Genomic DNA, 17,600 nt, shown 5'->3' with positions numbered 1-17,600 from the left:
CGGGGAGCCCGGAGAACACTCTAAAAATCTCTCGTAATTTATTTAGGTAGTCACTGACACTTTCTTTATCTTCTTGTACTGTCATATTTATTTTTTTGCCAATCAGTCCGTTGTACCCATCTAAGCTGGCATCTGTTTAATAAGGCAGTCAACCTGTTTCCTAAGTCTGGGCTTTCTGGAGGCAATGGATCCCCCCGTCCCTGTGCATTTTCTGGGGCGCAGGGGTATTCCTCACCGTCCTCCACACCATACCTAATAGGAGGTTTACCTAGTCTCTTGGCTCCTGCTGGGGCACCTAGTGCATGAGTTATGGCGTCATTTAATGTTTCAAGGATCGATCTGTTCATCTCCAGGACTGAACTACTGTCTGGAGAGATTGAGGAAGTGGAGTTGGGGTTTTGTTCAGAGGCGGTTCCTTTGACAGGGGTGGATGTCACAGGGAAGGTGTTACTCTGGGCAGTTACTTGCACCTGAGGGGGAGGACCATTATAGGGAGGTGGTCTCTGGGTACAGCAGATGAGATCATCCTCTTTGTCCACTAGGGACAATTGGGCTTGGCATTTTTTCCTTTGTTCTTCCTTCTACCCTAATTCTAGCATGCTGAAGCCAATACTCCGCCATTTCCAACCCATACCTTTTTTGAACTTAGCCTTTTGACTTTATAAATGTACCCAAATATAAACAGCATTGCATCATCAACTCCAATCCAATATAAATATTTACTTTAAAACTATTATTCAGACTCTTTCCCACCAAAAGTCCTAATATTTTCACAGATGCACAAATTAACCTCTGTCAGGCAATCTGCATTTTCTTGTTTCTGAGAAACAGCTTCTTGACCTTCATAGCAATGAAAACATCCTCAGCCTTTTTTTTTTTTTTTTTTTTCTTTTCTTTTCACATTCATCAAGCCACCTGATAATTCTACACATTCTATTTACTCCAAAATGCAATCTACCTTCTTTTTCTTTTATGCTAAGTTGCAATATTTACAATATAACCCTTCTGTATTGGCATAGCTAATCAAGGGTTAACTTTTACAACTTCTTGCAGAAGCAATCCTTCCATGAGGGGAGGGGGAGGGGGAGAGAGAGCAGTGCTTGGCTTCTTATCTTCTGAGAAATACCAGCACAAAAAACATGTCAATACAAGAGAAAAAACATCAGCACTCCCCACACTATCGAGAGAATCAAAAAGGGTTAAACATGAACAAAGATAAGTAAACACACACAGAAAAAAGATAGCCTTGCGATCTTTGTAGATCACTTAACTAAACAGCGCTGAAATAGTCAGGCATTCAACCTCTGACATTCGGTATACCTCAAATCTTTTTGTTATCTGTCCGGACAGCGGGCGACGTAATTTTTTACCTTAGACAACGTCCCCAAGTGTCTCTGTCTACGAGCACTGGATCATCTAGATATTATACGATCAATACCAATGTCGGCAATTACAACACATTAAACCAGAAGCAAAGAGAAAGAAGAAAAGACTCTTGGAAAGAATTAAGAATAATTTAAATTATCTTACCTCTCAAACACCTGGACTGGATCACACAAGGTTCGGAAACAGACAGTGGAATTCAGATCTGTGGCCCCGCCCCTTTTTCACCAATAACATTGATTGGGGGGACTTGTAAGCGTTCGGTGAGCTTCAAAGTCCAATACTCACCGAAGTTTTGTCGGGCCGTCTGATCTGAAAACCAGCGTGTTGCTCCCGGCTCGAAAGACCAAAAATGTTAGGAATTTCCCTTGTGATCAGTAAAAACTCCGGGTGTTCTTGAGAAGCAAACAATTTATTTCTGATGTGGCCCACAACAGGGAGACATGCTTACAGGACAAGCTGCAGGAAAAAAAGTCCCAACAAAAGAAAGTGTTCCGCCCTCACATATCCCACAAGAATAACATCTCTATGCTTCTATTGGCTGAGGGAACATAAATAACGTTGTCATGGTACGAACTAGTACCTTTATTAGCTATCCATATTCCCGTACATTCTTAGGCTATCATATTTAGTTAAATCTAATCATCCTACTTACTATGGAGTTAATTAGGACAAAACAATACAATGAGTGAATACAATAATGTGATCAGAAGTAAGCTTTTTAACAAATCAGTCTCAGGACTATTGTTTTTCTAATAGTCACACAATAAACATTTAAAACTTTTCTAACACTTATTGCTTTGCTACAAAACTGAGGTACTCTCCATGTGGGAGGGGTTATATACGGCAGGAACTCTTCTTGTAATTAGGGTTGCCACTGTCCAATCACCTGATGGTGACTATCTAACCCACTAAGTAATTATCAAAGGCTCTGTGTCCCGTGATGTATTCTCAAGAAAAGAATCCTGTCAAATCCATCTAGAGATAGTGGATTTTGATTTCTTTTGTGTTTTGAAGGTAGATCTCCACCTCTCATCATGAATGGTTTTCCATTCATGAACAGCTTGCTTATTGTTGTGATCTGTGATTGGCCCACGGTAATCACATGGTACCTGGCTTACTGTACCATGTGACTAGCTGTAGCGAATCTCAGATCACAACCAAAAGAAATCTGTTCACGAATGAATGGTTAACCCATTGATGACAGTTAAAACTATTTTATGCAGTGGGCTTCACTGTATAAGCAATAACCATGTACAGAAAAAAGGTCTAATGTTTGGTACCCTGCAATATATGACATTTTTGTGTTTAATACCGATTTAAATATGTAGCATCTTTCAAAAACGAATATACTATTTTTGGGTAGACTGATCCTTATAAGTATACTTGTGCAATAAAATCAAACATCATTTTTTTAACCCTTTCTTTATGTTTGATAGATTCTGGTGCGATATTTACATTTGGAAAAAGTAAATTTGCAGAGAACTGTCCCAGCAAATTTTGGTTGAAAAACAACAAGCCTGCAAACATATCATGTGGAGATGAACACTCAGTTTTGGTTACAGGTAAGCCTTAAAAGGATTTTTTTGAAACAAACACAAGCATTAGGAACAACAGATCTCTCTCCTCACCCCTGACAGAATGGAGATCTGTTTGTTTACATTGACAGATCTCCGTTCTCTCCTTCTCAGAAGCAATCGCGAGTAGCCAGTGGCTATTGGGGCCGCCGGGCACGCGCACAAGCGCCTATGTCATGCCGCGTGCACCCTATAAGCCTTAAACCACCCGCAGTACAGCTATGGCGATTTGCGCTGTTGTGCCGCCGTCAGTAGACAGGGGGATTAAATGTGTGTTCTAGGGAGTGTTTCTAACTGTGGGGGATGGGACCGACTGGAGGAGGAGACATATCACTGTTCATCAGTATGAACAGAAGATTGGTCTCCTCTCTCCTGACAGAATGGAGATCTGTCTGTTTACATTGACAGTTCTCCGTTTTGTGTGTCTCATAAGCAATCACGGCCGCCGGGCCTAGGGGTCTTAAAGTGGCTGACATAGCTACGGCAATTTGCTCAGAGGAGTCAACCTGCCAGAGTATAATTGAAGCGGCTGGTCCTTAAGTGGTTACATTTTGCCATATATGTATCCACTAATAATGATTTTAGTGTATTTTTAGCGAAAATTATGTTTTTTGATAAACATTTGTGCAAATATCACAGGGCTTAAAAAGATCCGTAGCACCTTCCTGACTCTGAAAGCTGTAAGGGGGAAAAGAAAAAAAACAATGGAAAAATTTCACAGGGCCTGGCAGCAAAAAGGATTAATGTTTAACAGGGTGAATAAAAATCAATGATTTAAAAAAAAAAAAAAATCTTTTTTTTTTTTTTTTTTTTTCATTTAAAATTGATTTTTTTTTATTTTTAGCAAATTTATTTTTAATACAATGCTTTTGGACTAAAAATCTATCTAAAGATACATTGCTAATTTAAAGGAAAAAAGATGAGATTGCGCTATGGAATAGTAATCGGTAAGAACTGCCTCTACTTGATACGCCCCCCCAATTGGGTTGGACCTGTTGAAGTATGAAAGAGAATTGGGTAGAGTTGGCGCTATACCTTTAAATAAAACAATATATTTAACTCAAAAATATCTGAAATCCTTTGTGCCGTGAAATCGCTGCTTTGTGATGTGCTTAAAGGGTATTTCCATGTGCTATTGGAATACTGATGTATATGGCCAATGAAGGCCTCGTGTTTTGTGTGCTACTTTAAACCTTAAGTGCACCTTCATCCTGTTTGTTTAAATTATATGTGCTCACTATAAAAAAAATAAAAAATAAAATTATATATAAAAAGAATGTTAGTAGGTGTAAAAAATCCCTAATGTTACGTGTCACTAATCAGTGTTTTTGTAACCAATATCAAACCACCAGGTGATTACGCTATAATACATAAAAGCCATATAAAAATACATTTAAATTGACAAGTGAATTATAATGTGCAAATAGTTCAAGTCTTCCAATGTTCTTTCCAATTGATATAAAGATATATTTAAATACACAAGTGATTTATAATGTGCAAGTAGTTCAAATCCAATACTCTTTCCAAATGGTGACTTGTGCAGACTGCCAGAACAAATTCCCGGCGCGCTTTGGTGAAATCAAATTGTATTGCGCTCACCAGATCCCTACCCCTGTCGGGGCAAAGTTGCCTCCACAGTGTCAGCCCCTGTGCAGGTCTCTGGTGTTTCCCTGGGAATCTGGTTTGTCATCCACTGGTAAAGGTCTCATTCATATATTCCATGAAAGAAAAGGAGATCTATGGTGTAGTATGTCTTTATAGTTTGTTTATTAAAAAGGAAAACTACTCACATATCGGGTTGTGCAATCGCAATAATAAAACTTCCACCGCCAACCGCTGCGGTTTGCTATAGAGAGGTCACGTCCTATGGCCACGCCCTACCGGTTTCGTCATACAGACTTCATCTGACACTGTCGCTGATCATGGCTCCCTGTTAACAGGAGCGATGATCAGTGATGTGTCACACACAACCCCCCCCCCACACACACACATTTAGAATCACTCCCTAGGCCACACCCCTACAGTGCCACCTAGTGTTAACCCCTTCACTGCCAGTCACATTTACACAGTAATCAATGCATTTTTATTCACACTGATCGCTGTATAAATGTGAATGGTCCCAAAATAGCACCAAAAGTGTCCAATGTGTCCACCATAATGTCGCAGTCACGATAAAAAACACTGATCACCACCATTAGTGAAAAAAAAAATGTATAAAACTGCCATAAAACTATCCCCTATTATGTAGACACTATATAACTTTTGTCTTTTGTGCAAACCAATCAGTAAACGCTTTTTGTTTGTTTGTTCAATTGTGATTGTTTTATTTTTTTTTGGGGATATTTATTATGTAAAAATAATGCGTTTTTTCTTCAAAATTGTTGCTTTTTTTTTGTTTTTAGCGCAAAAAATAAAAACCGCAGAGGTGATCAAATACCACCAAAAGAAAGCTCTATTTTTGGGGAAAAAAGGATGTCAAGTTTGTTTGGGAGCCACGTTGCATGAGCACGTAATTGGCGGTTAAAGCGACGCAGTGCCGAATCGCAAAAAGTGCTCTGGTCTTTGGCCATCCAAATCCTCCGGGGCGGAAGTGGTTAAAAAGTGATTTAACCCTTACCCCCTACCTTGTGCAATTTTTCCTTTGCTCTTTTATTCTTCACTTATAGCTTTCAAAGTTTGTAAAAGACATATCCATTGTGGGGGGGTTGGTATACACATTCAACACCCCCCTACCCCCCCCCCCCCCCCACGATCTCCAGCCTGACAGATCATTGGAGATCTGTGCAGGGAGAAGCTGCAGAAGGGGAAGGAGAGATGTCGCTCAGAGCGCCCGTGGATCGGGAATGTGGGGGAGGTAAGGGGGGGGGCATCTGGACCTCCCCCCAAGCCCCATGCAGCATCAGAAGCCCAGCAGCTGAGCAGCAGAGGAGTGATGCTGGCTAATGATGGTGGCTGCAGGGAGAGGGTTTACTGGGGGGGGGGGGGTCGGATTGGCTGGAGAGGGGGGTAGTCCGTGCCTGGGGGGGAGAAGGGGGGTGAAGGGGATAAGAGGGGAGAGTAGGGGGAGTAGTTCTAAGTGAAAGTTAGTGGCGAGAGGTGGAGAGGCAGGGGGCAGGGAGGCTGCAGCGTGGATGGGGGGGCACTCACATTAGGGGTTAATAACTCTGATCAGCGGGTTGTAATCCACTGATTAGAGTTATAGAACTGTTCAGCAGAATTCCGATATAAGCTTATTGTCATTGAAGTGACCATAAGCTTATAGGAGAGGGAGAAAGGAGGTCTGTACGGTGTACGGACTTGGCCACCTGTGGGCACTTTTTAGGTCCGTACGGCCCTGGCAGTGAAAGGGTTAAATCAAGCCTTTTTCCTAGTGATTTAAATCGATTCCACCCTGATGTTTAATATGCAGTTCCAAAAATAATGGCAGTTAACTTTTACAGTTTCTAAATACTTTTCAGCTTTCCTTTTGTGCATTAATAGGTTTTTGTACATAATTTAACCTGACTTTATTTTTCATCAGAAAATGGCAAGCTGTATGTGTTTGGCAGCAACATGTATGGACAGCTGGGTATCGGCTCTGAAAATGTCATCAGCACACCAAGATGTGTCAAAGGTTTGTTCCAATGTTGCCATATGTATTAGAAATTACAGGTGTTATTTTTTTCATTGTTTTGTTTCTCACAAAATTATATCCAACCTCCTCCTTTTTTTTTTTTTTTTTTTTTTGTCATTTTGGGATCCCCGCTATTTTCTCTGTTCAGTTCTTCCAGCATTAATGTAACTTCAGCAATACTTTTTATGCCAAGCAGAACAGTTAGAAATGATTCTATTATTCATATTATACCTTGTTAGCCAGGAATAAATGCTTAGATAAAAAAGCAAATGTTTTGTTATAATGGTAGCTTTTAATGGAGAACTAAAAAAAATCTTAGTAAGATTTACTAAAGTCTTTGTCTGCTACTGTGCCTGGCAAAGGCACTTTGGTACTGTAAAAGCTGGCTTTATATAGCATTTATTGTTTTGTGTTTTATTGGCCATGCGTTCCTGTCCATGACTGCACACTCCATTTTTTTGGACGGATGTCATAGGGCCATGAATAACGGAAAATCTCACCTGTGGGGTCATAGATAAAAATCAATACCTACAGAAATGTTAACTCTTTTCAAACTAGTTAAAACAAAAATAACTGACGTTGGGAATTAAAGTTAATAGTGGATGATGGTAGCAAACAAACAGTTTGTCGTTGAAGGTTACACAGGGCAAAGTGATGATGTAAGATGACTGCAGAAACATTTTAGCAGGTCAGCATGTATGACCTTACCATGTACTCATAATAAACTTAGAAATACATTAGGTAAAACTTAGGTACAGTCCAGGAGTGTCTTTGCTCAGGATTTGGGATAAGCCAGTATTCCCAGGGTTTCTCCAGAAGTATACGTCGCTCTCTCCAAGGCAGACCTGGGTTTTAGCAAAAGCATGGTTTCTCACTTTTTGTCCTCGTTCACATAGATGCACTTTATGCCCATGCAAGGGCCGTGTTTGCGCACACGAGGATGCCTGTTATTTGCATCCCCATGCAGGCAGTGCCATTCATGTCTATTGGGACACAGCGGCTGCACGGACACAGCCGCTGATCCCACTTTGACAGCTATGTGGATGCATGCGCATACGGGGCCCTCCACCTACATGGCCTGTGCATCTCTGCGTGGCAAAACATGGCTTCCCTTTAACATTTTTGCTACCAAAGCCAGTTTTGCGTTTTTTTGCACATTTAAAGATCTTTTTGGGCCTGAAGATTATCCAAAACCTCCTAACATTATATACATACTTGCCAACTTCCTGGATTTTATGGATTTTTTTTAAGTTGGCTGTCTTGCAGTGTCTTTGTCCTGGGTGGTGTCCCAGGATGTGAGCTCTGCCTCTCTCCTAGCAATGAATGAGTGAATGTCACCTTTTGTAGGAGGAGTTTAAACAGTAGAGTCCCACTGCCTTTTACAGTGACCAGAGGCAGTACACTACTTCTTAAACTCAGCCTTCATTATTTTACTTTGTGGTCGTGAGCAGAGCCACCCTCGGCCACTTCAGTGGGCACCGCTGCCATTCAAGCACTCAGTGGGCCTTTTTCTTCTCTACAATGGGGGCTGACGTAAGGCTTGTGTTGGGTTGCCATTTCCCAGGGTAGCTGAATTGTGATTTTTTTTTTTTCTGTGGTCAGTGCACATATTTGCCAGCACACCATGGATCTTCAAATGTACAAAGATTTTATTGCAGAAAGATCACATCACACAACAACAAGTACAGTGTTTCAGAACTGTGCAGGACCCTTTCGTCAAGCATGTATAAATTTATCACATACCTGATGAAGGGAACCTGCGCGGCTCTGAAACATTGCACTTGTTGTGTGATGTAATCTTCTGCCATAAAAGCTTTGGACATTTGAAGATCTATGGTGTGCTTGCGAATATGTGCGCTGATCTGTGATGTGTCCAGGATCCAGCTGGTAGTCACTGCAGTCCCAATTACTAATGAGACCTGTTCCAGGAAAGTATGTGTTGGGAATACAGACAACAATTTTATGGTCAGACTGGCCCCTAAACTCTGCATCACTTTTTGCTTAAAGTAAAAATCCATGCTAAAACAAAAATCCCTGCATCTATTGACACCTCCAGTCTAACACTAACCTATCTAGCCCTGTTAAGAAAAAAATTGTATAAATACCTTTTCTGAAGCTGATCCGACCTGATCCCATGCTAAGCTGTCAGCCGTGGCTTCACTGTGTTCAGTAGCCAATAGCTTCCGTCTCGTACTTGCTTCAGAGCATGCGTTGTTTGTTTTTGGCACTGCGGAACAGCATACAAACGAGCAGTTTTCTCGAATTAGAACATGTTCTCTTTCTAGGTCCATCAGAATTTTCAGCCTTAAAAGTCCAATGGGGCATACACACGAATGGAATATACGATGAAAAGCTCCCATCTGACTTTTTCTGTCGGAAATTCCGTTCGTGTGTATGCGACATTACTCTCCAGCACAGCATACAGAAATAAAAGCCCATCTTAGGACTACCTTGGGGGGGAAAACACAAACAAATAGGCCTTTCACAGTAGGGATCACTGCAGCAATTGGCATTCCTTTTAAATTGGTGTACATATACTGTACAATAATCTAGTTTGTAAACCTCTCTCTTGGATAGCAATCATTTCCAGCCGCTGCAGGCAAGTATGGTAGGGAAACCTGGCAGTCATCTGTTTACTAGTAATTAGCGATGTGATGTCAAAATATTTCTAAAGGGTATTTTAGGGTAAAAAGTAATATACAGTACATCTTTGCAGTACACAAACATTCCTCATGTTTGCTTAAGGGGGGTGGGGGTTAAAAATGCAGGAGGAGCTAGTTGGATAACTTGAGATAACACAGGGTGTGCACAGGACAGCTCTATATTTGTTACTTGGGGGTCATTTCACGAATTCATTAAATTAAATAACGGCTAATAAAATGCGCTAACAATTGTGCAAGTGTTCAATTCATTAAGAATCTTGCCTTATATACAGAATGTGTTATTTGTTTGATTTAGCGGTAATTAGTGCATTAATTGATGCAGTAATTTTTCTCCATTGAGCTGGTTGATAGGGAGCCGGCCGGGAAGCTGCCTGCCACGTTCTTTACAATGCATGACTCCTCAGCCGAATGTAAAAACAACTTGTGGACAATAAAAGAGAAAATGAAAAAACGAACAGCGTATACCCCCCAATGCATATAGATATTAAGGGGAACCCCACGCCAACATTTTTTTAAAAACTGCGTGGGGTCCCCACCCAAAATCCATACCACCAGACACCTGAGCATCAAAAAAAGGAGTGCAAATCTATAATCCCACAATCTTTTTTTCATTTGAACCCACTGCTTGAGAACTTAATTTAACATTTGAACATATACTAAATCCAACATGTGTGCATATTGTAAGGCCCCATGCACACGAGACGCTGTTAAAAATGCTCTTTCAGAGGCAGTTGAACACTTTTTTTTTTTTTTTTAAACTGCCCCTGAACTCATTCAGTGTTGTTATCCTATGTGTCCATGTACACAGTCTTGTTTTTTTTGCCGTCTTTATGCAGTTCTGTTTAATCTCGTTTTTCCAGAAGCAAAAAAATGGGTTCAGGCGCAAACGTTTTCCACGTTTCAGAAGCAAAACGCTGCAAAACGACAGTACAGCGTTTTGTCACGTTTTCGTTTATAAGTGTTTTTAAAGGTGCTCTATTTTTTTGATATTTAAAATCTCAAAAATGATTCAAATATTTTAAACAATTGCAATTGCAAGTGGACAATCCACAACTTGTGGCAAGTGACGTGGAAGGTGATGTGGCAAGTGACGTGGAAGGTGACGTAGCAAGTGACGTGGCAAGTGGATAATCCACAACTTGTGGCAGGTGCGTGGCAAGTGACGTGGCAAGTGGACAATCCACAATTTGTGGCAGGCGGCGTGGCAAGTGATGTGGCAGGTGACGTGGCAAGTGGACAATCCACAACTTGTGGCAGGTGACGTGGCAAGTGGACAATCCACAACTTGTAGCAGGTAATGTGGCAAGTGGACAATCCACAACTCGTGGCAGGTGACGTAGCAAGTGACGTGGCAAGTGGACAATCCACAACTTGTGACAAGTGACGTGGCAAGTGGACAATCCACAACTTGTTGCAGGTGATGTGGCAAGTGACTTGGCAGGTGACGTGGCAAGTGGACAATCCACAACTTGTGGCAGGTGTCGTAGAAGGTGACATAGCAAGTGACATGGAAAGGGCACAATCCAAAACTTGTGGCAGATGACATGGCAAGTGGACAATCCACAACTTGTGGCAAGTGACACGCTAAATACAAGTACACTGCTGCTCTCACAGCTGCTGCTACTCACTCTGGTCTCACAAAATGGCTGAAATAGTTAATACTGTTTTTTGAGCTTGGGGAGGGTCTTATGATGTTATCTTAACTAAACGCTTCTAGATGCAAACGCGGTAAAACGCAGCTAAATTGCGGCAAAACGGACGTTTAATAACCGCCGGTTTCATCTTTTAAAAACGCGTTCAGCAGAGTTTGCACCGGCGTCTCATGTGCAGCCTTGCAAGTGTCCATCTGCAGCCTTGCAAGTGTCCATCTGCAGTGATATGTCCGTGTCACTGCAGTTTGAAAATGGCGCTGCTGAGATACACAGGATCGGCTCTGTGTATCTCGGCTCTTCTTGTAGTCCCACCTAGTCCCGCCCTATGATGGACATAACACAGGTCCAATGGCGGGACTGGGCGTGACTGTGAGCGGAGCCAAGCGCCGCCCATATACATAGATAGCCGAGTGTACTCGACTAGGCTCGGATAGCTCCGCTCACAGTCACGCCCAGTCACTGTGTTATGTATATGATATATATATCATAGGGAGGGACTGGGCGTGACTAGATATCTGTATATCTGTATAGATATCGGTGGCGTTCACTCCTCCACTCACAATCAGCGGGGGATCGGGATTTAAAACGCACCCACGATTTCCCCCTGATTTTAAGGGGAAAAAGGTGCGTGTTATATGCCCATAAATACGGTAAGTAGAACTAAAATATAGTCAAAATGTTGACTTCTGCAGCTGCTTATTTATTTTGTTGCCACTGTTATATGCTGCTTTTCGGAATAGATACATAGTAGGTTAAGTTGAAAAAAGACACAAGTCAATCAAGTCCAACCTATGTGTGTGATTATATGTCAGTATTACATTGTATATCTCTGTATGTTGTGGTCGTTCAGGTGCTTATCTAATAGTTTCTTGAAGCTATCGCTGCTCCCCGCTGAGACCACAGCCTGTGGAAGGGAATTCCACATCCTTGCCGCTCTTGCAACAAAGAACCCTCAAAGTAGTTTAAGTTTAACCACTTGGCGCCCATACTACGTCTATTGACGTCATGGGCTTTCGGTGGTTATATCTGAATGATGCCTGAGGCCACAGACATCATTCAGATATCAGCGTTTTCAGCCGGCAATTCCCTGCACCATAAGAAGATCATAGCGGCTGTTCCGCCGCTTGATCGTTCTTACGGGCGGCGGGAGGGGACGCCCTCCAGTGCTTGTACCGAATAGGCCGCTTCCATTGGTGAGTCGGTCACAGGATCCGCCGGCCCCTGCAAGTTACTATAGAGATTTCCAGCAGACCAGATCGTCCCTGGATTCTCTATGATCGTTCGGAGGCCGGGCGCGATGTTATGACGTCACGCCTGGCCTCGGTATTCAAATGAATGGCGCCGATTTGGCAGGGAAACCAGGATCGTTTTTTTTTTTTTTTTGATTTTATTCTTCCCAGCCTAGAGGTGAGATATGGGGTCTGTCATGGTTATGCAGTGATCTTCCTGTGTTTGCTTACCTCCCCTCATGTCTTCAGACTAAGAGGCCAGCCACTTCCACCTGGTGGTTTTTATAACCTCTCCTCTAAGCATGGCTCCACCCCAGGCCCTATCAGGGAGCCCTATATTAACCTGTGCACTGCAGGTCATCAGTGCTGATCAACCATTGTGTATTCCTTTGTGTGTTAGCTTCCGGTTTCCTGCCGTGTGCTCTGCTACTATTTTCCGTTACCGACCTTGGCGTGTCTTGACTATCCCTGTCTGCCTGTGATCCTGACCTTTTGGTGTGTACCCGACTATTCTTGTCTGCTTGTGGCCCCGACCTTGGCTTTGTCCCTCACCATCTCTAGGGGGTCGCGACCTGGAGCCAGTTGCAGCCAAGTCCATCCTCACCACCAGAGGTGCTGGTGAGCACCTGCTGGCTCCGCGCCCCAGGGAATCTTACGCTCTAACCCCAGTGGGATCTGTCCCCCGTCTACAGCAGTCAGCCGTAGGGTCCACAACCTTGCGGTGCACTCCAGATCCCTACGGTGTGCACCTGTCACCTCCCCTCAAGGTGACCTGACAGGGTCTTATTGACCCCATATCTCACTGTAAATATGTCCGATCCTGCCATATTCCTATTACAAGGGATGTTTACATTCCTTGTAATAGGAATAAAAGTCATCAATCGTTTTTTTTTTTAAGTGTCAAACTAAAAAAATGTAAAATAAAATTAACAATAAAAAAAAAAAAAAAAAAAAAATGTAAAGCGCCCATGTCCCCGTGAGCTCGCACACAGAAGCGAACACATACGTAAGTCCCGCCCACATATGAAAACGGTGTTCAAACCACACATGTGAGGTATCGCCGCGAACGTTAGAGCAAGAGCAATAATTCTAGCTCTAGACCTCCTCTGTAACCCAAAACATGTAACCAGTAAAAAAAATTAGAGCGTTGCCTATGGGGATTTTTAAATACCAAAGTTTGGCGCCATTCCACGAGCGCGTGCAATTTTGAAGCGTGAATTGTTGGGTATCTATTTACTCGGCATATCCTCCTCTTTCATATTATGCAAAAAAATTGGGCTAACTTTACTGTTTTTTTTTTTTTTTTTTTTTTTTTTTTTTTTTAAGCATGAAACTGTTTTTTTTTTCTGAAAAAAAACGTGTTCGAAAAGTTGCAAAGTTAAAAAGTTGTAACGACCGCCATTGTATTCTCTAGGGTCTTTGCTAAAAAAACATATATAATGTTTGGGGGTTCTATGTAATTTTTTTTTTTTTTTTTTTTTTTTTTTTTTAGTTTTCAAAAAGCTTTATTGAAAATAAGAAATGAAGTACAGAGTAGGGCATGAAAGAAAACAAAATAATTAATTAGAGGAATACATACACAAGGGATTAGAGACATATCTCAGATAAGCTACAACAGCAATATACCGAAGTGCCAAGGGGCACAATATTTATAGAGGTGCTTATAGTTAAAGGTACATACCAGGTCCCCAATCCAGTTCCCTCTGTGCAAAGGGAGCTGAAGAGGGGAAGAGGGGGGAGGAAGAAGCGAGGAGAGGTAGAAGGAAGCAGGAAAGGTGAGTGGCAGCAAAGAAGTATGGTTAAAATAAGGTTAGTAAACATTGTTGTCTATCAGCGTGTCAATCACATCACAGTGGTTTCAGGTTATTCTAGAAGGGTGCAATTCGGTAAGGATACTGCAGAATGAAAGTTAGCACCGGTGAGGGAGAGTACAATTAAATCAGGTACAGGATTTAGCTCTAGGATCAGAGAGCCAGGGCTTCCAGTAGGTATGAAATTTACTCAGGGACATTTGCGATTTTGCAAACAGGTGTTCCATCAGCAGGTGTTCATTTAAGATAATAATGACATTGCTGATAGTGGGAACAACGGGTTGCTTCCATTGGCGGGCTACAGCTAGCCGAGCTGCTATAAGAATTTGTGTAACAATAGGTTGGAAGGATGGAGGCCAGGTCAAGATGTCAAGACCAAATAAGGCCATCTGCGGGGTGATGACACGCGACAAACCAGTTAAACCAGTAATAAAGTTGGTGACATCCGTCCAAAACACTTTGATGAAGGGACATCCCCACCAAATATGAAGTAAATGTCCGTCTGTATTACAATTTCTCCAACATTTGCTGGAGTGGGTAGGGAAAATGCGAGCGAGTTTTACAGGTGTATGATACCAATTGTAGAGGATCTTAAGGACAGTTTCTCGGTGGGATATATTCCTTGAATATTTGGTTATTAGGTGAATTGCTCGATACCAATCTGCTAATGGAAGATGAAAGTTTAATTTGGTCTCCCAATGGGAGATAGCCGGAGGGTTGGCGGGTTGAGACTGCTGGGTCAGGAGGGTATAAAAGCAGGAGATGCCTCGGATTTTGTTGGAGGGCGAGGAAAGAAGCTGTATGATGGACTTGGTTGAGATGCAACTGGACGTTGGTATGGAGGTGAGAATGTGGCGTACTCTCAGGTAAATGTAGAAGTCTTTGTGAGGGAGAGAGAATCTGCTTATTAGTTGTTGAAAGGAGAGGAGCTGGGAGGCCTGAAACAGGTCTCCTATAGTCCGAATACCATGCTGTATCCATCTTTGTAAAGGTAAATCCGGAGAGAGGAAGGAGATCGCTGCGAAGGGTAGCTGGAGAAGAGCATGGTGGTGGATTCCTCCTGCGGTTTGTAGCAGGGATTTCCAATTGGTCAGAGTTGCGTTCACAGTGGGTAGAGAGGATTTATCGGGGTGGTAGCCCAACCAAACAGCAGCTAGAAGATGTGAAGGCTCTTGTATAAGATCCGTTGCTTCAATGAGAGTCCAAGGTAGTAGTGAAGACATATTCCAGAGCCTCCTGGATTGATCGAGCAATGTTGCTTTATAGTACAGTTTAAGGTTAGGCACTCCCATGCCAGCAGTCTTTGTCGGTGTGTAGAGCGAGGAGGCTTTAACCCGTGGTTTGTGACCCGACCATATGAATTTGTTAATCAGTCGTTGTAAACTAGCTATGTCGGATTGAAGCATCGGTATCGGCAAAGTTCGGAACATATAAAGAATATGTGGTAATAGGAACATTTTAGTAAGAGCTATTCTACCTATCCATGAGGTCTGTACCTGTAGGAGCGAAGTAGAAAGGTTTTGTAGCTTCTGGGTGAGCCCAGCTAGGTTAGTACGCAATAGTAGAGAGGTAGAGGAGGTCAGCTGAATACCCAAGTAAGTCAGAGAGGAGTTGGTAGCCCAGGAAAACGGGGATATCGAGGAGATATTGAGTTTGAGCTGCGGGGATAGAGATATCCCTAGCATGGCAGATTTAGAGTGGTTTAGTTTATAAAGGGAAATAAGACTGAATTGTTGTAAAAGATCGCAGAGCGGGGGCAGAGAGCATAGGGGATCAGTGAGCCAAATGATAATGTCGTCGGCGTATAGCCCAATTTTGTGTGCAGTGGAACCTATCTGAAGACCGGCTATGCTCGGGTGTGTTCTGATAGCTTGTGCTAGTGGTTCAATGACCATCGCGAAAATGAGTGGGGAGAGGGGGCAGCCCTGACGAGTCCCATTTGTGATGGGGAATGGGGAAGACAATAGTCCCGATGTTAAAACTCTTGCACTTGGGGAGGAGTATAGGCCTAAAATGGCTTGCTTGAAGGATCCATGAATGCCGAATTTTTGTAGAACAAGGTCTAGATAGAGCCAGCTAACCCGATCGAATGCCTTCTCTGCATCAAGAGAGATCAGCAGAGAAGGCACTCGACGGTGCTCCGCCCAATGTATCATGTCGATAAACCTGCGGGTGCCATCGGAAGCTTGTCGTAGGGGAATAAAGCCCACCTGATCAGGGTGAATCAGGTTGGGGATAAATGATGCTAGACGGGAGGCTAATAATTTGGCATATAGTTTCGTGTCCGTGTTCAGGAGTGAGATGGGGCGATAATTTGCTGGATCATGGGAGGGTTTACCGGGCTTGTGGATGGTAGTTATAGTTGCTTCTAGTGATTCCGATGGGATCTGTCCGGTGGATAGGAAGCCATTGAAGGCATTACAGAGGTGGGATGAGATCTGATCCCTATAAGTTTTGTAGTATTCATTAATGAAACCATCTGGACCAGGGGCTTTATGCAAAGGAAGCTCGTTGATCGCTTTAAGAATTTCCAGTTGAGAAAATGGTTTGGCCAGATCGTCAAGTTGGGAGGGGGTTATCGTGGGAAGTTGTAAGGGGGCAAGGAATGTCTGGATCAATTGTGCTGAGGGCTGCGGAGTAGAAGTAGATTGAGAGAGGTTGTACAGTTTGGAGTAAAAGGTTCCGAATTCATTCGCAATGTCTTTGGGATTGGACAGTTTTTGGCCCTGCTGATTCAGTAGGAATGGGATTTTAGTTTGAGCTGCTTTTTTCTTGTACTGTTGTGCTAAATGTTTCCCCGCTCTGTTGCCTTGAGAGTACCAGGTTAAGCGAAGCCGTCTGAGATAGAAGTCGTGACTTCTTTGAAGGAGCGAACATAGTTCATTCCGCAGAGAGCTAAGTGTACCTGCATTAACCGTGGTAGGATGTTGTTTGTTTAATTTTTCAAGAGTCTGGATGCGTTGCAGTAGGGCATTGATCGCAAGTGATCTTTTTTTCTTTTCCTGGGCTCCCAACTTAAGGAAAATACCCCGAATGACCGCTTTGTGCGCGTTCCAAAGAGTGGCTGGATTGGAAACAGAGCCTTCATTAGAGGTAAAGTAAGAGGTTATTTCGGACCCAATCTGCTCCTTGATCTCTTTTACATTTAGTAATGTTGCGTTCAGACGCCAAATCGTGTGTCTAGAGGCAGGAGGCGACAGGGAAATGGAAATAGAGACTGGCGCATGGTCCGACCATGTGATAAGACCAATAGTTGCTTTGTCAATTTTTTGCAGCAGGATCTTAGAGACCAGGAACAGATCAATCCGAGAATAAGATCTCTGCGTGTGGGAATAGAAGGAGTAGTCCCTCTCCGTACCATGCAGACATCGCCAAGGGTCATAAAGATCTTCTTGGGAAACAAAGGTGGACAGCGCCATGGAGGATTTACGTTTTGGATTGGAGGAGTCCATGTGGTGATCTAAGATTTCATTGAAATCTCCACAGAGTACAATTTCATCTTTTGGGTAAGGTTGAAGCTTGAGGAGCAGTGTTTTAAGGAAAGCTTTCTGGTGAGTATTAGGTGCGTATACGTTAACAACAACCATTGGTTGGTCGTTGAATGTAGCCGACAGAATGATAAATCTGCCACCAGGATCCACTTCTACGTGCTTCAGGACAAAGGCCACCGAA

General features: G+C 42.8%; 1 protein-coding gene across 1 annotated transcript in view; it reads left to right on the top strand.

Annotated features, from left to right (window-relative positions):
• LOC143982280 (X-linked retinitis pigmentosa GTPase regulator-like) overlaps positions 1-17,600 on the top strand; it is a 184,296-nt gene that overhangs the window by 15,623 nt on the left and 151,073 nt on the right. Inside the window, exons 2-3 of the mRNA XM_077480863.1 lie at positions 2,823-2,948; positions 6,481-6,573. Coding sequence (XP_077336989.1) covers positions 2,823-2,948; positions 6,481-6,573 — 219 coding nt within the window. The remainder of the gene's footprint in view (positions 1-2,822; positions 2,949-6,480; positions 6,574-17,600) is intronic.

This window comes from Lithobates pipiens, unplaced genomic scaffold (assembly GCF_037356315.1).
Source record: "Lithobates pipiens isolate NorthernLeopardFrog02 unplaced genomic scaffold, aLitPip1_a1.2 Scaffold_16, whole genome shotgun sequence".
Taxonomy (NCBI): Eukaryota; Metazoa; Chordata; class Amphibia; order Anura; family Ranidae; genus Lithobates; species Lithobates pipiens.
This window is presented reverse-complemented; position numbering and strand designations above follow the sequence as displayed.